The 25,181-nt window shown below is 36.1% G+C and overlaps 1 protein-coding gene across 1 annotated transcript; it reads right to left on the reverse strand.

Moving 5' to 3' along the window:
* Positions 1-2,706: 2,706 nt before the first annotated feature.
* On the reverse strand, positions 2,707-22,686 carry LOC113065133 (complement C3-like). Its single transcript, XM_026236340.1, has 41 exons — positions 22,539-22,686; positions 22,241-22,267; positions 20,744-20,936; positions 20,474-20,636; positions 20,313-20,383; positions 20,142-20,233; positions 19,041-19,123; positions 18,873-18,960; positions 18,354-18,456; positions 18,144-18,258; positions 17,897-18,012; positions 17,047-17,190; positions 16,753-16,965; positions 16,471-16,671; positions 13,963-14,121; positions 13,760-13,889; positions 12,186-12,248; positions 11,535-12,036; positions 11,363-11,448; positions 10,500-10,639; positions 10,204-10,413; positions 10,004-10,070; positions 9,802-9,888; positions 9,450-9,653; positions 9,289-9,364; positions 9,041-9,200; positions 8,840-8,950; positions 7,773-7,917; positions 7,531-7,694; positions 7,289-7,444; positions 6,435-6,494; positions 6,243-6,333; positions 6,034-6,085; positions 5,855-5,942; positions 5,222-5,311; positions 5,020-5,125; positions 3,659-3,748; positions 3,497-3,580; positions 3,334-3,414; positions 3,112-3,259; positions 2,707-3,035 (listed from the first exon to the last, which is right to left on the reverse strand). Exons 1-41 carry the CDS (start codon positions 22,613-22,615, stop codon positions 2,891-2,893), a joined length of 5,181 nt encoding a protein of 1,726 aa, XP_026092125.1. The 5' UTR covers positions 22,616-22,686; the 3' UTR covers positions 2,707-2,890.
* Between the last annotated feature and the right edge of the window lie 2,495 nt (positions 22,687-25,181).

A 25,181-nucleotide genomic window follows, 5' to 3' on the forward strand; every position in this document is an offset into this window, starting at 1 on the left:
TCATCAGCGCAGAGAAAACCCCTCATTAGGGAGTGATTCATCTTATTAGTAGCATTTCAAAAATGCAGCACGTGGGGCCCAGAGAAAGGGTACTCGCGGTCAGCTGATGACGATGAGCTTAAATACACAGACGAACACACGCACACGGCCACACACCTGTACAGGTGGGCTTTTCGAGCTGCTTTATTTGAAGTCTGGTCAGATCTCACCACAATAAAAGATCAAAAAGATCTCGCTGCCTTACCCAAGCTTTTATGAGAGCGTATAAAAATAAAGTGCGTTGTGACGGAGGTATAAACATTGCACTGATGAGCATATATATCAAAATGATCTTCCTCACAGTATGTGTGGGCGGTATATTCGTCATTTATGAAAAAATCTATATTTTTATAATGATATTGTAATAGATCTTTTTTTTTTCTATTAATACAGTTTTTCGTTCTGTTAATCCAGTTCAATGAATCTGTTCAAAACTTTACTTGCAGCATCATCTTTAAAAATGTTCATGGAAGTCCCTTGGTGCTTTAAAATCATCGTAGAAAAAATATATTTAATAACTGATTATTGTTCTTGTTGTTGTTTTTGTTATTACTGTTTTGTTATATTGGAGCATAAAAATCTTATTTTGTGTATTTTACATCTTGCTTTAAACATTTTGCATACATCACAAAAATTTATGTTTTTTTATGCAATTTTGATTACATTTTGTGTATAAAAGTACAACATTACACACACACAAAAAAACAAACAATAAATAAATTAAATAAATGTAAACTTTGTCATTTTCTTGAAATACTGAGATGTAGGCCTACACAAATATCATAAAATTAACTATTATTTTAGAATATATGAAGCTTAAAATATACAAAATATGCAGTCAAATATAAAGAATATAATATATATATATATATATATATATATATATATATATATATATATATATATATATAATCTACCCTGTGTCAGTTTGATTAAATACTGAGATTTAGGCCTCAGATAAAAAAAAATAAAAAAAATTAAAGAAATATATAAATATAGTTACTTAATTTTTTTATGACTATGAATAAAATACGTAAATTATTGTGAAGAGTAAAAAAATATATAGAAAAACTATAAACAAAATAAATATTATTAAACATAAATATATAAATATTAATATACTGTAAAAGAGATTTTGGTGTATAAGAAGCTGTGGATCATAAGCGTGTAAGAGAATCCACAAAAGCTGAAGAATGTGTGTTTATGTTGAGATTGAGCGCCGCAAGTCTGTGCTTGTGAGATGAAATGACTTTACAGTAACAATACAAAAAAAATCTCTCTATTCTCGTAGTTTTGGTTGATCATTTTAAGTTCGTATCTGGGTGGAAGACGGTAAATCAGGCTTGATTTTTAATTCCATACAAAAGCCAGTCATACATGTGCTGGGAAACACACTCTCCTCAACATCATTAATATTTCCAGTCATACGTAACTCTGGTCTGTCTTAGATAAACTGGCTTTGGCTTGACCGCACAGGTTATCTTTGAACTACACACCTGATGGTACTTTAAAGAGCTGGCAGGTGAGTTGAGATGAAGGGGCGCATGAGACGAGGGACGGAGCGAGAGGAGGAAGGAGAAAGTGTGTGTAATGTTGGGAGTAATTGTCTCTTTGGCAGCGTGCCTGGTTTGTAATGGCACTATAACAGTTCGAGCCAGTGAATGAGGACATACTCTTACTGTAAATGTCATAAAACAAGCAGACGATCCAGACAGGACGGCTCTCTGGCAGTGCCCTTCAGTAGAAGCTGGCCCAGGGCACTGTTTCTTGCTTCCTCTGTGTTGTTATGACTAGACGTTAAACTCTCAGGGTCTTTCACACACTTGTACTGACACAATCCGTTATGGGTTGAGTGCGTGAACATATAAGGAAGCCGTGAGCACTGTTTTGAAAATGCGATTTAAAATGAATTTCACCTTAAAATATTTGTATGATTGTATACATTTGAAACGTGACGTCTGACTCTTTGACCAATATACTGGAAAATATGATCTCACGGCTTACACTTGTTAAATTGCGCCCTCTGTTGGCTTTTTATTTATTTATTTAATAATTTATTTTCAATTAGTACGAATTCATTCCCTCATTTTAATATCAAACCATAAATATTGGCCACGTTGTAATAATTGTTTCCTTATGTAGTTATGTTAAATTCTAACCACGTTGTACCACTTTGTTCCCTTGTTTTTAGTTCTTTCAATCATACCCGAATTGTATTAATTATTATTATCATCATAATTTTTAGATTTTGTCCCCTTGTTAAATCGTGCCCAGACTGTACTAACGTTTTCCCTCATTTTAACTTCAGTCAAATGTGGCCAAATTTCTTTTGTTGGTTTTTGTTAAATGTCATGCTGTGCAAATTTGTTCCCTCATTTTACTTTATTAAAATTTTGTTGTTGTTGTTGTGTTAATTCCATTAAATTGTGCCTGTTAATTTAATTGGTTTAGTTGTTGTATTTCCAATAATTCATGGTCATGTTGTACCAATTAATTAAAAGAATTCTTAATTCATGGCCTTGATAAATATTTTTGTCCATGGCTGGATTTTAAATGACATTTTACTTCAAATTATATTAATAAATGAATAATACTTTTTAGCTAATTCAATTAAGAAATATAAGATAATTCATTAAAAAATGTAAAAATATATACAACATAACAGTACGGTTTTGTAACACTTTTATCTTTGATATACGTACAGTATAACAGGAGCTATTAGTTTGTTTTTACAATCATCCTGTTTCACACGAAGCAGTAAATAACTGGCTGTTAGCATATTTTTTTAGTTTGTTTTTTAATGCATCGTAAAAAGCCGCAGACTCAGAATCCAGTTTTGCCAACATCTGTCTCAAGTCTGACAGCCGCTTTCTGTCATTGCCTTCTCGAAGCTCTTCAGCGCGCCGCATTTCTCCTCCAGTGTGGATCCAGCCCCGCATTCAGACTTGGACGGCCAGCGCTCGACCCACGTGTCCTTACCCAGCGTATACACATACCTGAGAGAGAAAACACAGCCGAATCATGAAAGACAAACCATAATAGATTCATTTCCAGTGCTAATACGCTACTCACTTTTTGGACGTGCTCCCTGCGTGCCAAACATCAGTGATGGGCCCAATGATCAGATAGTCCTGTCCCTCTCTCAAATCAAGTCCTGTCCTACAGCTCGCATGAGAGAGGAACGTCCTCCTTTCCTGCTCAGTTAGCCCTTCCTCAGTCCCTAAACGAGCACAGATGGAGATACATGAGTCAGACGACTGCTTATGACAGGAAACCAGACTCTAGTAGACGTACCCTCTTTGATGACCTCCACAATCTCCATCTCATACTGGTCGTAGTGACTCTGGCTGGCGCTGATCAGTTTGACCTTGTACGCTGAAGAAGAGACACACGTTTACTGAAGAGATCATGACGTGACTCATGACATGACGGCTTTTTCCTCAAAAAAAACATTCACCGTGATGTAATCCATCGCATACTGCGGCCTTGCGCTGGTCTTTACTAAAAGATGCAGAGTCTTTCTTCAGTACACAGCAGTCACCTGAAGAAAGGTTTATAAAGGTTTTATAACTGGTTATGTTAGACTCTGAAAACACAAAGGCAGTCCTGCTAAACTGACCCTGTGAGCAGCGGCACACACTGTCTTTGCAGATCTGATCAAGCTGCTGTTTGTCTTCGGGAGGAGAGTAGAACCTGCTACAGCGTTTATCTGAAACAACAGAAAGCGCGATTAGCCCTGCAAGCTAACTAACATTTGACATTGTATATACAACAATGATGACTAGAGTTCATTTTACTAGAACGTAGATTTTCATTATTTCTTATTTTACAATTGGAGTCCCTTGCAAGGAGATAAATTCAATTTAAATTTAAATAAACTTACGCATTTAGCAGATGCTAAGCGACTTACAGATCATTCAGGCTATCCATTTTTACATATCATGTGTTCCTGGGGAATCGAACCCCCAACCTTGCGCTTGATAACGCAATCTCGCAAAGCTCTACCACTTGAGCTACAGGAACACTAATACTATCATAATATTTATCATATTTAATAATAAAATAATAATATTTAGAGGTACATAGCACAAAAATGTTTGAAAACCCCTGACATAAAGCATGTTTAAAATGTCTTGACCTCACAAAATCACGCAGGTTATGTTAAAAAACCGGGTAGGTGATTTGATTCAATGTTTTTGCTAGCAAGGTCGAATCTATCTTTACATATTGATAACAATCACTGAGTAAAGTGGTCTAAATGTATTTATTTGTATTTGTATCGTCTGTGGATCGCACAGCATAGGAACATAAAATGTTCGTCCAAACATATCACTTGCTCCAAGGGCTATCACATCATCAGAACTTTCCATTACACAGAACAAGAACGTAACGCGTTATTATTGAAATATTATGCACTTTGTACTGTAAAGTTTTCTCACTGGTGAATAAGACGTAAGGAAATCTGACAGCATTGCATTCAACCCTCCACGAACGCCGTCTCTCATCTCGTCGCTGGTTAGCCTGTGTTTTGGAGGAGGCGTGGCTTTGGAGAGTAATTTGCAGGGAGGGCGAGATCTTATTCTGTCAAATTTAGCTTGCTTTTGCCACTCCCAAATCACCTAGCCTACCTTTAATATTTACGTTTCGCGCATAAAACACAGCACTCCAGATTTCAAAAGAGGACATTCAAAAACATTATTTTTCCCATTCCAGTACCCTGCGTCTTGCATTTTTTAAATTAAAAAAACATGTTCTGAATGAATGGACTTAAGTATTTTAAATTGCATTAATTATTTTTTTATGCTAATGTCGCTGTTCATTTCTATGAAAGTAATTGCATGTCCAGTTGCTCAGAATTTAAGCTATTTATGCCTATAACAGAAACAACATGAGGTGAGATGGATGCCAAAGTATTATGTTTAAGGGTTTAGGTTAGAAGTGCACTTTAGCAAACATAGCTAAGTAAACGTGTGTATGAACCTTTGTTGTAGTACTGGTACACTGTGACAGTAGAAGGCTGAAGGAGTCCCACTTTAAATTTCTGATGCAGTCTGAACGAGATCGTGTCTGTCTGAGTACTGGACACCTGTCCGGGACATTCGGACAAAGACAAACGTTCAATGATACCTTCATTGACATCATGCTACACAAGTGTGAACTATAAGGGTGGTTGTTAGGTTACCTTAAACAGGTGAATTATGAGGGATCCTCTGTCGCTCAGGTTGTCCACCACTTGGAAGTTGTTGATGTAGCGATCCACTGAATTTGTGAGCTAGAAAATCACACTAGACATGATCTCTTCTATAACCTAACGAGTTGGCTTGCTTACTGTCTACATAGGTAGCTGCCTACATAGTTAGCATCCTAACTGTCAAGGTGACAGATTTTAAGACAGATTTTATAATTTTAAGATTATAATTAGCAATCTGTGCACCACACAAATAGACCCAGTTAACATTGATTCCAGTAGAGCTTGATGTTAATTTGTTGATAAGCTAAAAGCACAACATTCTTAGCATTAAATACAAAACACACAAAAATGTTGGGTAGAAAAATCTGGTTTTAAAATGTGATATTTATTATAATATTTCTAATCAACATTTACTGTACTTTTTTTTTTTTGGATCTAGCTAGCCACAGTGCATTATGGGAATTCTCCATGATAGATGCATGCAGTGCTGCTGAATTTGGCCAAAATTAGACCATTCATGTCTGGAGCACGCATGTATGCCTTAAAATGGTGTCAGGTAGGCTACAACACAGTTAGCTGCTATTGCTAACGTAATGCTACATTATGTCATGAGTTTGGTCTTACCATCTCTAAATCTGAGTTTTCCGGCTCAAAGCCGGTGGGCAGACCGATGTCAAGAATCACCATCCTTACTTGACGCCCCTCCAGAGCCCTTTGGGAGTGCAAAGCAGTGAATTATGGGTACAGAACTAGTTAATTTAGCTATCTAAAAAAAAGATGTCTATCTATACGGAAACACTCACCTCACATTGATATTGAGTCTGTATGACTTTTCTACATCCGGTGGGGTTTTTTCTAAAATGGATCGAAGAGTGATCTTTTATTATCAGATGATTTGTTCTTTTTCACTTCTAAGAGCTGTATATTGAACAATTTTAAATGTAAATGTCTCAGCATATCAATTACGGTTCTTTACTGTATTAAGTTAGGGTATAACCAGTCGAGAGCGCACCATTAGTCTCAGCGACGGAGACGTCCATCTGAAAGCCATTACACGTGCTGTTCTCATACACATCAGGAAGCTGGTGGTACACCGTCACTACCTGGGATTCATAAAACGCAACATAGAAAGGTTTGTAACTAAATGACGTCTTGATTTTATATTCTAATTCAATACTTTCTTGTAAATTTGGGAATGTAGCACCTCCAAAACTCCCTTGCCCTTCCCAGAAGCCTCCACTGTGAATTTCTGGTCAAGAGGAACCTGGAAGAGATAACGAAAGTGACTTTCCTCCTTGATTCTTTTATCCTTTCTGTTATCTTGTAGACAAGTCTGTCTGAGTTTGCCGGATCATTGTGTTACCCCTATCGGCCTCGTACTGAAGAAAATGTCAAATTATGTCTGTACAATAGAGGGCGCAGCTCAAATAAACCTTTAACCTGTGCTGCCATTCTGGATCGCAGAATAAGAAGAAAGAAAACACACCTTAGCAATAAATAAAATAAACTGAAATGTTATGTTTATCTAGAGTCATTTTTGCTTATTAATATGGTTGAATTGGATCATAAAAAGTCAGCAGTAAAGATACTGGTTACTAAAATGTGATTAAATACGAAAAGGGTATCTGTGTTAACAGTTAATTATTGCACGTTCGCTTCATATTCTGAGTTTACATTTCACTGATTTTATTAATTTTGAGAAATTTGATTTTGATTAATTTTGTTTTTGAGCAGGAGATATGAGTAAATGCATATTGACACTGAGTCTAGAACTACAGTAACACACAACGCCTCGCACTTACTCCTGATTTCTCTCAGCATGAGGACAGGAGAACTGTTGCTCAATAAATGGGGAAACAAAGTAACTGGCGTTACTCAGGTATTTTCTTTTAAATTAAAAATGTATGCATTACTTTACTAATTACTTGAAAAAGTAATCTGATAACGTAATTTGTTATGGGTTTGTTATGGATTGTGTCAGTTATTTGTAATGCGTTACGCCAACTCTGATAATAACTCGTGTCAACAAAAGAGAGTTTGAAAGATGGGAGATCGCACCCGTGATGATCGGGCCTGATATGCCATTTTTGGATTGAATGTCCAGCGTACGTCACTTCGACCAGGAACACTGAGCTGCACCAACAGATTGAGGTCATCAGGAGGAGGCCTCTTCACCAGATACTCAGACAGGGCCTGGAGCACCACCATAGTGGACTGGTGGGAGAGAAACAGTCATTAATTTACCTTAAATACAGATTATTGGTGAAGACAATTAGTGAAGCTTTTCTTGTGGTTTTTACCTGAGTAGAGCCGTATCCTCCCCCAATGCCACGGTTCTCATTCAGCCATCGAAAAGGGGTGGCTGCATCTTCCATGTGACCACCTTTGATCAGCGCTAACAATGCGTAACCAGTAGCTTCCAGTTTGAAGAAATTATTACTAGAGTCAGGCCAGTGGGAACGATCTGTTGACAGAAAGTGCAGATTAAAAAGAAAAGACCATACGAAGCGAGATATTTTGTTTGTTTTTAAAGGTTAAGTACCAGGCGAAGCTAATTTTAGTAACATGCTCTTTATGCAGCCGTGGTTGGATACAGCTAAAGCGTAGCATGCTATAGCCGCTGTATATGGCCTCGTCAGTCGGGGGAAATGCTCTCTTAGATACACTGCTGCTTTTCTGGATTTGTCCTGCAACGATCAAATGGAGAAAATAAAATCAGTACCACAATTGAGCTAATTGTCCTAATTTAATTTAATTTAGCTATGTTCTATTTAATTTAGCGTTTACTCAATTTACTTAATTCTAGGGCTGCCCCTTAATAGTCGACTAACCTTTAGTCAATGAAAAGAGGCTTGGTCGACCAAAATTGTATTAGTCCCTTAGTCGCAGGGAAAAAAGTTGTGTTGTCACACAGTCCGTGATGGACAAATCGTTAACAACTAGATTTTGTGGTAATACAGTACATCCAAACGCTTGACTATCATTAATTGACCTAAATGGCTTATCATCTAAAATATGTAAGTAGTAGCAACTTTACATAACCGCTCAATCTAATGTTAACCTAGAAAAATTTACGCAATTCAAGTTTCTGTGCGAAGTGTGAAAGCGCCCACTACAGGACAGATGGAGGCACCAGTGCGGTCACTTGCTCTTAAAAATACTTCATCAATTTAGTCATACAAATAAGAGTAATACATCTTTCATATCTGTAAAGCCTCTATGTTAATATGTGTGCACTCACTATAGCAACAAAACATTGCGCTTTTGTAAAATAATGAAAGTAAACAGGGTATGCTTTCTCTGTGAACTTGAGCGCTAAACTATGCCTTACAGACCTGAAAAATATATCTATAGAGAGTGAAAAATATACTTTCAAATTAAAAAAAATAAAATAAATAAATATATATATATATGTACTAATTATTTAATTTATCAGTTGTCCTAATTATTTCATTTAGCTATTGTCCTTATAATCTAGTATAGCTTTATTTTATAGATATTGTAATAATCCTTTGTTTTCTTTTATTGTCCTAATTATTTAATCTAACTATTGTCCTGTACATTTGTTGTGTAATACACATTTTTAGCAGTTTTAAAGACTGAAGTTACCTGTATGTCGAGGTCTGGCTCTTGGCAGGTAACAGCATTTTGTGCCTCTGCCAAAGCAATGAGCACGAATGCGGTCAGGGACACTCTGGATTCAGAGCCCTGCAGGCCTCCCTGTATCACAACACAGCATGCTAGTATTCCCCTTCCACTGTATATTACGAAACTACTCCAGTTAATACAAACATAGCTATGAATCCTCACCGTCATACTGGTGTCGTATACAGGGTTGTCCTCCCGAAAGGACCCATCAGGATGCTGTTTGTTCTTGAGCAGGTACACCAGAGGGCCACACAGATGCTTCTCATCGACGCTAATAAATGATTTTGCCATGGAGAAAACCTTCACCACATATGCAGTGATCCTGAGATGGACAGAACATAAAGACACATGAACTCTACTGGGAAATGTTCAACGTGAAGCTGTAATAAGTAACGTGCTGGGATTAATACCATGTGCTGGTGCCTTCTTTAGAATAGGGAGGATATGAATCATCCCTTTTCCGGTAATTAAGTTGATTTTCATACCCTGAGTATGAAAAAAGTTAAAAAATATCATTTATTGTTTCAATATCTAAATGGCGATGTTCATCCCTGTTTAGGTCTCATTGCACCTGTCTGGATGTATTTGATGGCCTCTTCTCTGCGATCTATTCCCACTTCGTCCCAGTTTCCACTGCGGTCCAGGTAATGGGCGGCAATGAGCGGCAGCGTGATTCTGGCCAGGTTCTGCTCCACACACCCGCCGGGCATCCGGATCAACGCTGCCAGAGAGTCCTCCTTAATAGAGTTATCAATGCTGTCTGCCAGCAAATCACCTGGGGAAATTATATACAAATAAAAAAACCTTCTGAAAAAGCAAAACTGGGAAACACTTGACAGCTGCCATCAAATATCCGTAATGCACTTGAGAGTTAATACTCAGTTACTATAATATTATGAATAAGGCTTAATAAAAAGTCAAACCTCTGACATTAACAAATGTCTCCGGCAGGGATTTCGGCACGACGGCGTCCAACTGCATCTTCTCCACTTCTATCTGCTGTCTACCAGCTGACATGAAGGAAATTATATATATATAACTGTTAAAATGTAAAACATGTATAAAGTGTGATATTACAAAGCAAAAGACTTTTTTTATTTGCATATTATTTACAGCCAGCCTTACCGCTGTCTCCTTTCTCAGAGGGGTTCAGCACAAAGCTTCTCACTTTAATCGTCTGGATGCCTTCGACCTAAAACGCAAGATATAACATCATATTCCACACAGTTATTGCACCAACATTTAAAAAAAACAACCAATAAAAACTATATTTTCATTATTAAGTGTGAGGTCCAAGACAGAGCAGGTTTTAGGAGCTCGCTTACTACCACACGCAGATTCTTCCTCACTGCATCCTGTCCCATGAAGGAGGCGGCGACGGCAGTGACCTGCAAGGGGAGCTCTCCTGTTTTAAGAGGGATGACGGTGTATGAAATCAGCTTGGAGGAGCCGGCCGGTACCGAGACCTGCTGTCTGTGCTGTCCGCTAAATGCCACGCTACACATGTCCTCTGTCTTATCCAGGATCACCATGACCTGCGAACAGACACAGTGTTCAGGTCGAGACACAGATAAACTGAAGAGGGCAAGTGGTTGTTGTTTTGCGGTGGTGTGAAACTGACCTCCAGTTTGGAGCTCCTGTAGTTGTGCACCACAGCTTTGATTTCCACATGTTCATTTCTGGACACTGAGTGAGGCAGCCGCAGGTCTATGAAGAACGGCTTTGACGACCGGACGTTATACGGCTCAGCTACACAGAAACCTGTAAGACGGGCACAAACCAGGAACAATCTCATTCTCAGACAATCATTTTGACAATTGCTTTTTTACGTTTTGTTTTTTTAAAGCTATTAAAGTTATTCAGCCAAATGCATTTTTTTTTTTTGTCAGTGTTGTTTTTTTTTATTTTTTAAACGCTTTTAACTATTAGTTTAACTATTAAACACTAGTTACTAGTTAACTATTCATTTAAATATTTTAATTCGTATGCAGAAATGCTTGACATGCAGCATTAAAAGCGAAATAATTATTCATCAAATATTTGTCATTCATATTCAGATATATTCAAAATGTTCCATTAAAAGCTAAATACTGATTGATAAAAATATTTGCAATTCATATGCAGATAAACTTGACGTGTCGCATTAAAAGCTAAATCATTATTACGAAAACATTCATAAGTCATATGCAGAAATTCGTATTAAAAGCAAATTAGTTAAATAATAAAATGTAACAATAAATATCAAGTAACAAAATTTGTAATTCATATGTTCTTCAAATTTTGTATTAAAATTCATAATTTAATAAACAATATTGTCAAGAAAACAATATTGGCTGTATTCTATTCTAGCTTATAGAACGTGTATAAAAGCAGTTGTGATTTATTGTTTGGCTGCGCTAGAAAAAGAGTGCAAGAATTTTAGAATCTGCTATCTGTGGCTTTGAAGAAGCTCTGCCACACAGACAACCGGACAGAGCTGTTTACCTGTCTGAGGTGAAGCACTGATGGCTAGAAACCCCCACTGAGTGATGCTGTCAGGAAGAACAGTGTTCACTGGAAGTACAGCCAACCTGCAATATACACACGGAAAGACACTTTTATCAACAAACATGATATAAATTAGACGTCTATATGGAGTCAAAGGCCGAACTCCTACCCATTAGACTTGGGAACGCTGGGTAATCTAATGTCAGTCCACAGCCATGACTCAAAGAACTTGCTACGCACGTAAATGTCCTCTAAATCAGCTAAATCGTCTTCCTCAAACTCTTCCACCTGCTCCTCTTCTTCTTCTACGATGTTTTCATCATAACTGTCCTCTCGCGCTTCAAGGATGGGAGAAGATCCCATACGCCCAGGAAGAGCAAAAAGCTTTGGCATGGAATTAACACGAAAATAAACACGCTCCTCTATATATTCAATGTAGGCCATGGTGGGGTGTGCAGGGGTGGTGGTTGGTGGAGGGGTGGTTGTCGGAGGCCTGGTGACAACACCGAGCTCCTCCCCTCTGTACTCCGCGCAACAGCGAAGGAAAGCCAACACGCAGCTCCAGTCCTCGGTGATGTAGAGGGAGCGACGGTAGCAGGAATATGACATGGGGATCTCCCTCATGCCATCCACACAACATCTCTGCAGGAGCTCGTCCGTATATACCTTCTCTGAGAGAAAAGAAAGTGTTTAGGATGACTTAGCACATTAGCTTACATTTAGCTAGCACTTCTGCTAACACTTTCTATATCTCCACTTCTCTAACAAACTAACATACCAAACTTTTCAAGGATTTCTGATGTAATAATGACAGACTCACCCAGTTGCTCTTTGAGCTGCAGTTTGGCAGCAGAACGTCGTCTTCTAGATCTACTGGAGCAATCTATTCCAAACAAACCAACGGAAATACACTCTTGAAATGAATGATTATTTCTCTATTGGCATTGATGGTTTCCATGAAGAACCTTTAACATCCATAGAATCGTTCCATTGCACAAAAGGTTCTTTATAGTTGATAAAGGTTCTTTAGATTTTAAAAGGATCTTCTCAATAAGAAAAAGTGGATCTTTTAGGAATTGGTCTGTTCATTGAAAGGTTCTTTGTGGAACCAAAAATTGTTCTTATATAGCATCACTGTGAAAACCTCTTTTTTGAAACCTTTAAGATTAAATGTTTCCAAACCAATATTTGCATTCATAAACAATTTGACTTCTATTTTGTGTTGTATTTGTGACAAATGTAAGGGGAGTCTTTATTTTGTCCATTGGGAGTCCATTGGATTGATTAAATGACTGCAAGTTTATAGCCTCACATGCAATGGATAGGATAAACATTTCGTTCCATTAATCATCTAGTTTGAAACCAAGATGGTGAATGGATTGTGGATGCTGAAGGTCAAGTTCATGCTCAAGAGATAAATTGGTAGCACTGTCATCACAATACAATAACCTTAACCAACAATAAATTGTTTTGTTAACTATTGGTAAACTATTGGCTGTATAGCAACTGAAGCCTAAAGTTAACAGTTAACATTAACCAATCTATTTACTAACATCATGTGCAACCTATGCCAGCATACAGCCAAAGAAATGTATTCCTTCTGGATTTTTGATGATATATTTGTATGACCAAAAACTCATGCCATTTGTGTTGCTGCTGTCCTCATTAGCTTTGAAGCCTTTGATTTGTTTTATATAAACTACTTTTCAATAGTTTGGGGTCAGTATGATTTTAGTTGCATTAAATTCATAATCCAATTCATCAAAAGTGACAGTAAAGATGTATATAAGGTTACTAAAGATTTCCACTTCAAATAAACCATACAAAGGAAAATGACTCATGGTTTCCACAAAAATGTTAAGCTGCAGAACTGTTTTTGAGATTACTAATAATAAGAAAATTCTTGAGCAGTAAATCAGCATCTTAGAATGATTTCTGAAGGATCATGTGACACTGAAGACTGGAGTAATGATGCTGAAAATTCAGCTTTGCCATCACTGGAATAAGTTACATTTTAAAATTGCAATACTTTTTCAAAATATTACTGTTTGCTGTATTTTTGTAATACAGTCACAAAAACATTTTAGGAATTATACTGACCCCAAACTTTTGAGCGGTAGTGTAATGTATGTAAGCTTGTTTCTGCCACAGGATAAATAAATAAAAAAAGGTAACTGCCATTTTTCTCACATTTCTGAATTAAGAAACACAGCATTGTCATATATAATTGCAGCATTCTGAGAAGAAAATTCTGAATTGTGAGATATAAACTTAATTGTGAAGTCAGAATTCTGAAGGAATAAAAAAAGCATTGAGAGACAAGCTTCATAGTAATTACTATTTTTTTTTAGAAGAAATATATTAAATGTTAATTTTGTGTATGTGTGTGAAGACCTTTTTTGTAGTCTGTGTATCCCCCTGTGCTGGAATGAAACATCAGTCCTGCGTCACTGAAAACAGCCATATTATTCTCGCCTCCTCCTGCGGTGCAGCCCATATCTCCCTGACTCACCACCTCCCACACCTGAACCATAGAGACATGAGTATCTACGAGGCTCTGGAGAAGATTCAGGAGTGAAAACTATATCACCACTTACCTTCTTCTGCGTCAGACGGTTTTTACTCAACAGAAAGATGGCATTATCCACAGCAACCAGGCTGACCTTTGCCCCCGGGTCTCCTTTCACTTCAAGTGTAATGCTGCTTCCTGGTGAGTATGAACTGAGTTTTTCTCTCTCCACTGGACCAACACTAAGCTAATACAATCACAAACACAGTAAAATAAAAGTTTGCAAACATATGAAAATAGAAATAAATAGAGATGCAAGCAATAGTTATGGCATTAAACTGATTTGGCCTTTTTTTGGTGATTTTTGAAAAAGTGGTTTGAATGCCAGAAGCAGAATTACTTACGCAATTGAATAACATGTTTCACTGAGGCACATCTATGAAATGTTTTGAAATAAATATAATAAATATTTGGATCATAAATCATACATTAATATTACTGCTTCTATGAAATTTTTCTTTTAAATATTTAAATAATTGGATTGTATTTTTATTTATTTAACAATTTATATACATCTCCAATTAGAAATTTGTGGTCACAAGAAGCCTCTTATGCTTACCATTTAATACAATAATATTGAGTAATATCATTACACCTTCAAACAGTTGTTTAGTTTTGTAATACATTTTAAAATATAATTTATTCCTGTGATGGAATGGCTGAATTTTCAGATTCAAAATTGATAACAGGTGTCCTGCTTGACTTTTTGGGAAACTTTTTTCCGGATTTCTAATAAATAGAAAGTTTGATTTACAGCTTGTTATACGTTTTTTATCAAATTAATGCAACCTTGCTGAATACATTTTTTTATTATAATTATTTTAAATCTGAATGGTAATATATTGAAAATATTTAGCAGATGCTTTTATCTGAAGCAACTAACAAATAACAACAATAGAAGCAATCAAATCAACAAAATAGTAACAATATAAGTGACAAGTTTTTTTATGATAAATAAAAAAAATGCATAATAATTAAAAAGAAAACAAGTAGAGAGAATAGAAATAGAAGAGAGAGTTCTAGCGTTAGAGGGTCAAGTGTAAATGGAAGAGATGTGTCTTTAGCCTTTTCTTGAAGATGGTTAAAGAATTGGCTGGAAGTCCTGCCAATAAAGCATTGCAATAGTCCTGCCTGGACAGAACAAGAGCTTGAACAAGGAGTTGTGAAGCATGTTCCGAAAGAAAGGGAATTCTTCTTAATACTGTAGGCTTATGATGCTTTTGGGAAATGCAGCCCTGGAAGGTGTTATGTTTATGTGCCTAGCTGGATGGATAAATTGTGATCTTATGTTGAGTTGCCTGAAAGTACAAACAGTTCTGTCTTGGCAACATTGAGCTGAAGGTGATGGTTCTTCACCCAGCAAGAAATATCTGTTAGACATGCTCAGATTCAAACAGCTACGTATTGTCGGATCATCAGGATGGTTGAGTTGAGTGTCATCAGCCTAGAAGTGATAAGAAAAGCATTGTTTCTGAATGACAGAATCTAGTGGTGCCATGAAGACAGAGAAAATAAGTGGTCCAAGAACTGAGCCCTGAGGCACCCCGGGAGCTGGATGTTGTGACTTGGACTTGGAGAGTTCACAGAAGGATTGGATGGTAAACCATGTCAAAACCAGCAGACAGATCTAGCAAGTATCTGAAAACCACTCTTGCCAGTCTTAAGGCTTTAGCAACCAAGAGCAGGGCAGTCTTGGTTGAATGTCCTTTTCTGAAGCCACACTGGTTGCTGTCCAGAAGGTTTGTTCTGTGTGAGAAAGGCTGATACTTGGTTGAATACAACTCTTTCAAGTGTTTTTGCAATGAAGGGAAGAAGGGATACCAGTCTGTAGTTTTCTTAAAGTTCTGGGATAAGAGTAGGTTTCTTAAAGTGCCCCTATTAGTGGTAACAACAGGTTCATATTTTGGTTTTGGGAGTCCCCAACAACAGGTTGACATGCATGAAAGGTCAAAAAACACTTTCATTGTCTTATAATATGCATTTATTTTTACCTTACTTGTGCAACGACTCCCAAACTATTCACTCAATGATTCATTTTTCTAAACCCTTTCTTTGTGTAATGTTAATCGGTGGTGATTGGTCAAATTGGTCTTGTTTTAACTTTATTATCCCTGTAATGCCTGATAAAGCCGTGTTTGTGAGAACAGTACTGTTTTGTGTACAGCATTACCAGGGAAACCACAATATTTACCGCTCAAAAAGCTGCACCTAGTGGCAAAGAATTAATTAAGATTTTCATTCAGACGAACGCAAAAAGACCAACAAGTGAGTGGGCAATATGCTAATGTTTCATGTTGTTTTCAACATGAAACAGCTTGGGATTTCATTTTAAAAACGACTAATTTCAATGATTCAGAGTCTACACTTTCATTTGAAAGACAATAACTTTATAGTGCACTTTCAGATTTAAAACTTGCAGGATGTGAACTAATGAAAGTAGTATTTTTCAGTGTTTGACCCCAAAACGTACCATAAAATGCTAGAATGTGCATCTTTATTATGTTAATAATTGGTCATGGATGTCACACAAACTCACCGAACCTACACACCGGTCCTCCACATCCACAAACACAGAGTCTGCCACCACTTCTGCCTTGTACTGCCATGGCAAAATGTAGTAGGCCACAAAGCGAAATGCAGGTAGCATTTCTGAGGTTACCAGCAGAGGAATGTTTATGACATCCAGGTCTCTGACATTCATCCTAACAGCGTGGATTATGTTTCCCTTATTTAAGACCTACAGGAACCATGATAAGTGTTAGTAATACTGAGATTCCATTAACTGTCTTTCCAAATATGTCCCCAGTCACAAACTTACGGCATATGTCAGGTGCTCCACAAGTTTTTTTTGTTGTGGTGAGGTAGATTTGATGTGAGCTTGGATGTTGAGTGTGTCACCCACCACCACTCGACTGCCGCCCACTGAGATGTGCAAGTAGTTCCTGAAGTCATTAAAAGAGGCATATGGCTCCAAATGCATCTCTTGAATGGCCTGCTGTTCTGGTTTCAGTGAAGGATCTGCTGTCTCCACCTATACATCAATACATACATTCAGCTGACAGTCATAAACAATGTTGTATTGTTTCTATATGCGTTTCTGGGAGGGACTTACTTTAAGTATCTGTGTGCTAAAAATTTCAGGCATGTTGATGGAGATTTTGATGGAGCCGCTGTGTGCGGTGATTGGGCTTTCAAAAAAATTGATTTTAACAGGAATATTACGTGCTGGAGATCCGTCGTGGTCACTCACAGTAACCTAAAAAAAAAACAGCAGGAGCTAATATCAACAATGCAATCATGAAACCAGATTCAATATATAATCTAGTCCGATTTCATGATTGCATTGTTGATATATATATATATATATATATATATATATATATATATATATATATATACATACACCTCACACACACACACACATGTATAAATATTTTAAAAATATTTTGCCATATTTTTTTTGTAAATTACTTCAATTAATGTCACACAAAACCCTTTTATGGCTCCAAAAGATATCAAATATAGATCAAAATATGGACCTTTCATACATTTTTGTTAAAAGAAATAATTATTAAATAGATAACAAAATACTAGAATAAAAACTAAGAACTAAGAAATTAGAAATGAACTGAAAAATGAGTTAAATTAATAAAGATTTATAAAACTTTAAATGTAATAAAGCTAATTTATAAAATATATATATTTTTATAATTTAAAATATCTAAATAATTAAAAAAATTACTGAAACTTAAACTAAAATATTAATTAAGGCTATTACACTATATGAATGATATTTAAAGAAAAAAAATTTGAGCTTGACAGCCTGTGTTCACCATTCACTTTTATTTTATGGAAAAGAGCAGCTAGGAATTTTTGCTGCATTTCTCCATTCCTGTTTGAAACTATATGAAGGGTTAACTACCTTTTCAAGCAGTAACTGTGGCAACAGAAACTCAAATTACCGTCATGCTTAACGGCAAGCCAGGTTTGAAATACTTTGGTGTGTCCCTGATGGAGAGCACGTAGGGTGACATTACTATTTTAATACCAGATTTCTCTGCTTCCACAAGGTCGCTACCTGAGGAGAAGAAGGGAGACAGGTTTTTTTCAATAACTCACAATAATAATTCTAAAGAGTTTGGACGGGATTCCAATGGGTTCCTTTGCAGTTGCCACTGGATCGTGAGTGGTTTTTAATGATATTCCCACCTGAGCTGGTCAAAACTGATGCTTTGACGTACACAGAAGACCTCAGTAGGCTGTTTGTGTCTGGATAGGCTCTCTTTATCTCTTCCATAGTCAAACAAACCTTTCCTCCATTCAGCTGCAAAATAACACATGGAGTAACAAGAGTCTTGTGCTATAAAGCTGATTTAAGGTTCTTAAACTAAAGTTTGTTTTCCTTGTTAAACCACTTACATCATTTAGTTGCTTCATAGATGTGAGTCTCTTCTTTTCACCATCAATTTCAATACCAAACAGCACATATGCAACACCTTTCACTGGTTCATCATAAAGATACCTGGAAGAAAAACACATGGCGGCAACCTCAAAATATTTGACAATTTAAATAACACAGGTGTAAGAAGTCAACACACTCACATTCAAATATACAGTAAAAAAAAGTAATATTGCCTAATATTATTACAATTTAAAGTTTAATTTATTCCTGTAAGGTTGAATTTTCAGCATCATTACTCCAGTCTTCAGTGTCACATAATCCTTCAGAAATCATTCTGAATATATATATATATATATATATATATATATATATATACATATATATATATATATATATATATATATATACATATATATATATATATATATATATATATATATATATATATATATATATATATATATATATCCATGCAAATTGTAAATGTTACTTAAATGTCCAAATACTTTGAGATCATCAGAGTTTGATTCACACACCTGGCTGTTATTTCTACCTCCAACTTTTCTGCATCTAGTCTGAGGTGGGATGTCTTTGGAGACAAAGTGACATTAAATGCCGGGAGCACTTGGGAGAGAGAAGAAATGCTGTTAACCCACTGACAGAGAAACATCAAGCAGATTCTGAATGTAATATGAAGGGCTTACCATATTTCTTGACTTCAAACTCTCGGCTGAAAATGTTTTCTTTTCCCTGATCAAACTTTGCAACCACTTTCCACTTGCCCTCTCTAGCAAATCAAAAAGATGCTTAGTCAGCAGCCATATATCTAAAGTATACAGTAAATCAGTATACATTTTTGTCAGTTCATTATTATTAAACTGGCTTGAGAAAGCCAACCTACTGAAATGCTATTTAAGATTCTTCTTCAGAAACAAAATTTGGACTGTATCTCCTCGCAGAGTTTCCAAGCTACAACCAACCAATTTGGGACAGACCTTCAGACTGCTCTGATTCGGGTTGCTGTATCTTTTCTAACTGATCATACAAATGGTTTTCATTAAACAGATTATCAAAGCTTTTGTACAATTAGACTTAGAATGTTTAACCCTCTCAAGGCAAACGTTGCAGATTTGCAACAGTAAAGTAACTAAAAACCTTATTACTCCAGATACATATTTTATGAATCTGGAGTACTAAAAACTTTACTATAGGTTACTAAATGTACTAAGTTACTAAAACTTAATTTGAGCCTGAGAGGGTTAAGCTGTCTGTTACTAACAAAGTTTAATGAATATCATAGAAGACATATTATCATAAAAACAGATTAGCAATGTGCTAATCATGCCAACAACGTACTAATCATGTTACAAACATACTGAAAACATGCTTATCATGTTAGAAACATGTTAGCAACATGCTAATCATGTTAACAACACAGTAATCATCCTAGTGACATGTTAATTATGCTAGAAACATGCTAACAATGCTACCCACATGTAAATCACACTAGAAACATGTTAACAACATGCTAATCATGCTAGAAATATACTGCCAACATGTGAATCATGCTAGAAACATGTTAGTACAATGTTAATCATGCTAAAAAAACATGCCATTCATGCTAAAAACATTAGCAACTTTGCTATCAACATCTAACTCCTAATCTATCCATCTAAACTTTTAAGTTTTTACAACTACTTCAAACTTTCAGGCTAGACTTTCTCAAGCCAACTTCAAAGTTTGTTGCTCAAACTTTAATCACTTTTCTGGTTTAATAATATAAAATTTCTGTTCTGCGTGTATACTTGACTATAGAAGAGAGGGGGTAGGTGTTAGAGAGTATCCCGTCGATTGCTTTGGCTCTGGACATACCATATACTGCAATACCGTCTGGATTCTGAAATGTGTACAAACTGTAATGTAAAGCATTGTTCCAGAAACATTAAGTATTTTCTTGCAAATACAGTGACAGTCACCTGAATCTCCAGAGAAATTGTCCTTTCAGCAGCATGGAATTCAGCATCAGACACAAAAGCTCTGCAACGCACTGAAAAATACAGTGATCAAGAAAAAATGAACAAAATTAATTATAAAAGAGCGATAAGTGTGGCGAGTGCTCAGACTTGTGAAAGCTGACCTGTGTCTCCAGGGTTGTAAACCGGTTTATCAGTCTGAATGAAGATGTATCCAGAGCGAAATGAGACCATTAATACTCTTTCTGCATGATGGTAACCACCAAACTTAGCAACTAGCTTCACATATTTCTTCTTTCCATCTGATTGAAGCAAATTGGGATCGATCTAAATAAGACAACATTTCATTTGTTTATTATGTTGAGCATGCACCATTTAAACAAATGTAACTCTTTATTCTAAACAGGAACAGACACATTCATAGATAACCTAACCTCGAAGGTTTTGAGGGCGCTGTAGTTGTTGTCTGAATTGAGGATAACAGAGCCCGTCATTAAGGAAGATTGGGAGGCTGGGTAATCATGGATCGTGATTGAGACCTCTAATGCGTGGGACAGTTTGTGACCTTCCAGAAGGATTCTCTGTTTTGTTCCAGGTCTTATCTTTGCTGGAGCTAAAACAGAAAACCTAAACAAGAACATGCATATTTTATAACACACATTTTCAGTACCCACATTAAAAATAATTTTCAGTTATTCTGTAGCAAAATCAAAAATGTTAAGGTGGTCTAACCTAAAAAAACAAACAAACAAACAAACAAACAAAAAGTATTCTAGAGTGTCTAGAATTTATGAACTAGAAAAAAAAGCCACTGGGGACCTTAAATTCTTTATTATTAATAATAATAATAATAATAATAATAATAATAGAATAAAAAGAGATTTAAATAAATAAAAAACTAAATAAATGAATAAATCAATTTTAAATCTGTGTAACCAACATGTAGTAGGTAATTTTGCTGTCACGTGACAAGAGAGCCCTCATGACTGTGTGTCAAGATTAAGTGTTAAAGGGGTTATATGATGTTGCTAAAAAGAACATTATTTTTGTGTAATCAAGAGGATATTCCAATATTTTTATTATAACTGTTCGTTAAGTTAACACATTTGACTGAAAAGATTTTCCTTTGTTTTCCATGAGCTTGATTTATTAACTTCTGTGTATTAAAAACTTTAACTTTATTGTATGCTGACTGAAGCCAAATGTGTGGATATCCACGAGGTTTAAACTGACTTAACACTATACAAGATTATTCATCAAAATGTTCCTCCGAAATCACAGATTATGTAATTGTCACACTTTTAGTTGCCATGGAGACTTTGTTTCAGTTTTTTCCTGTCTTCCGTTTTTGTTTTAGTTCCTGTGTACCCTTATTTGGTCATGTTCCTGGTCTCTTTTAACCTAATAAGTTTACCTCGATCACCTGTGTTTAGTTAATTATCCAGATCTGTCTTTTTATATAAGTCACTCCTTTTCTATAGAACTCGTTGTTTGGTCATCGTTATAAGTTTGAAGTCTGTAATTAAACAGCGTTTTGGACTTTCCCTGAAGTTGTACTTTGCCTTGCTTTACAACACAACTTGTGTCAGTAATCGATAAAATTGACTAAAAGGCAAATTTATTTTTTTACACAGGATGAAAGTATCAGCAGCAAGGACTGTGTTTCTATCTGTAGGTTTACGGAAAAAACTGTAGTTAAATTTTTTTGTGGCCTTTCAACATTAACACGTCCAAACAAAAAAATAGCGCTTTGGTCTCGTCCCATTGGAAATTTAAATGGATGCCAATCTGGGGTTAAAAATATTACCAAATTGCACCAAATATAATGCAATCATAATTTCATATTTACAAAATCTTCCGCATTCCCAACAACCCCTCACATCTGTCTGTTAACCGTAAGGGCCTAGGACAGAGGACCATTGTGTACTTACGTAGGAGACTGGTCGATGACCGGATCACTGTAAACACAGATAACAAACTCAGTTACAGATGAACCCAGCATGAACCACTATTTCCATTAAAAAATTCACAAAATTCTTTTAGAAGCACAAAATACACAACACTATATGTATATATATATTTCTATGCTAATACACTATTCCCATATCAGTTCCGCAGACTGCCCTCTTGCTGTTCATTTGACCAGATAAACACATTATAAAACAATGTCGAGAATAAAAGTAAACTTTTTATACATTATTAAACAAATTAATAAAATATTAAATGCACCGTATTCGAGAGGAACTCCATTGGCCGTCTGAGATGTGACAGAGCAACGCCGTCCATAACAGCAGTGGAAAGAGCATCGTCCTGCTGGACTGAACTCTCACAGTATGTCAGAGACAACAGCAGGGGAGCTGAAATACCTCAAATATCCCTCCCACTAACCCACCTCCAAACTTTGAGAAGCCCTTGTGTAATATTTGCTTTATAAACACAGATGGCCAGATATCGGACAAATATCAAACAAATTCAGGCTTTCAGCATTAGAAAGAGCTCTAATTCCAACTATTATCAACAGAATTATGTTAAAAGTGGATTTTTATATTTTCCCAAGAAATCTGAGCACCATTCACATAAGTAGAGTGTTTCTAAGTTGTTTGCAATAGCCCTTTATGCATGGTTTTAGTATTACCTAAATTTCAAAATCACACAAGGTTGCCAGATAATATCAATCCTGAGCTAATAGGGCTAAGGGATGATACATTAAGCTGCATACCAATTGTATCCAAAATCCTATTGTGGCCCAAATTATGCACTATACACTGATGCACTATGCACTCAACCAGTGTATGACTTATATAAAGTTTTGTCATTCACAATCAAAGTCTAAACGCTCAGCAACAGTGCAGTGCATGAAATGTTCAACATTCAACACACTCCCCTTGTCCAAATACCTTCACTAGCTGTCTTTGCACTTAACCACTTGACTACTTATATGACATATTTCCTGTATTTGATCCAAGTGTTCAAGTGTGCATGAAATAACTTTTCATTGCCTGATGGGACACACTTACAGAGTTGTAAAAAAGCAAATGTTTACAGATCATTATTTTTATTTTAAATACTATGCATTTTAAAATGTAATTTTGTGGTGCTTCTAATCAAGTGATTAAAAGCAGTTGCAAATGTTTTACAATTTAATTATCACCACTACTTATTTGCACCCATAAAACTTGCTACTCTTTGTTTTAGTACCAAATTATATGAAATATCTAACTGTTATTAGTTTTTAGCATGCATTGTAAAGGTTTCCGTGACCTCTTGCGAGATCTTGATTTATTTCCACATTTAAGTTGCATTCCAAACGGGATCCATCGCCTTCCGAAGGGCCCTTCGTAGGTAAAACAGTCATGTCCGCCATATTGAAGGGTTACTCCAAACCAAAGTCCTCAAAGCAGTCCACTTCTAAGTGCCCTTCGGAATGAAGGATTTCATAGGGTACAACTGATGGACACTTCGGGCTCCCATGATCCTTTGAGCAGATTCCTTGCATGATGACAGTGCCTCTGTGTGGGCATGTGATGATAATGCAGAAGTGCACTTCAAGAAACAATTGTTTGAGGTCCCCTACACCCTTCAACCCTTCAAAGCTCTCACTCCTGAGGGTGAACCCTTTGAAGGGATTAGGCCATAGGGATGAGCAAAAATATAACCACACCCTCTATTATATATTTTGTTTCAGCTGGAAATACGTCACTACACTGAAATAAAGTCTGCAGCAATTTCAGGTTCTCGCAGACTTTGAGTACATCATCAGGGTTTTAAAATGCACTTTTTCTTTTTGGAATTTTCAGTGTGAATGTACTACTTGCATTCATTTATACTACAAAACATCACAGAATAGTGCAAGTACGCAATTTGGGACGCACCTTTAGTCAGGTTAGATGCCTGGTTAGAAGCTCACATATTTTACATTACAACACCTCTCTCCCCAGTCTGCTAGGGATGGGCGAATCAATCCTAATGCACCGATATATTGATACTGATGCAAGTATCGAAAGTATCGATACTCAAATAAAAAATATTGATACTAATGTGTTTTATTTACCAGTGATTTTCTTTATTAAAATACAATGCCTACAATATGCTTTAAATTGGATGAATATCCTCGGTTAGCAAATAATTGTGTGGAAGGGATTTTCCTGCTCATCTGAACACACGCAAATGTTGCAAGGCAGAATCAATCAATTACAGACAGCATTCACTCACTTCTGACAGTGCATTTATATACTAAAGCTGTGTTTCCCAAGAGTAGCCTATAATAAGATAGCACTCATGTATTTGGAAAAGGCAGCCCAGAACAATGCAGATATAGGAGTTATTTAACAATAAACCTATTGAAATTGTACAATAGTTTGTACAGTAAATTATTACTAAAATTTGAATGTTAAAAGTTAATATTACTCATGTACTATTCTGTATGTTAATATACATCATACACTCTCCGAATAAAAAGGTTACTGGCATTACTGGCAGTCCCTTATGACAATGAATCATGGTAAAGTGGACATAGTTTAATTATAGATTTTGTAGATTTCCTTGGTTAACACTACAGTAAACATATTTGAACCATGTGTAAAGAAAAATAAAACCTAATAAGTTGCAGTATTGACGTTAAAGGCGTCAAGGTGTATTGAATGTTAAAATGCATCTCAAATACGAAGTAGTTATCATTACCCACTGTACTCATAATTTAGTTTCATAATCTAAAAGTTCAGATTAGAAGTATAATATTGTTATAGTGTTCTTGTAGCTCAACTGGTAGAACATTGCGTTAGCTAGCAAGCTAGCGCAAGGTTGGGGGTTCGATTCCCCGGGAACACATGATAGGTAAAAATTTATAGCCTCAATGCACTGTAAGTCGCTTTG

The sequence above is a fragment of the Carassius auratus genome, chromosome 47, assembly GCF_003368295.1.
Source record: "Carassius auratus strain Wakin chromosome 47, ASM336829v1, whole genome shotgun sequence".
NCBI classification, from domain to species: Eukaryota; Metazoa; Chordata; class Actinopteri; order Cypriniformes; family Cyprinidae; genus Carassius; species Carassius auratus.

Bases quoted from the DNA above. Each gene is read 5' to 3' on its own strand.
- LOC113065133 (XM_026236340.1), bottom strand. From the start codon at position 22,615: ATGCTCTTTCCACTGCTGTTATGGACGGCGTTGCTCTGTCACATCTCA. The intron at 6,495-7,288 runs GTGCGATCTCCC...TATCTCTTCCAG, and splicing joins ATCAGGCCCGATCATCACGG to GTTCCTCTTGACCAGAAATT. The intron at 3,036-3,111 runs GTGAGTAGCGTA...TTTCTCTCTCAG, and splicing joins GCAGGGAGCACGTCCAAAAA to GTATGTGTATACGCTGGGTA.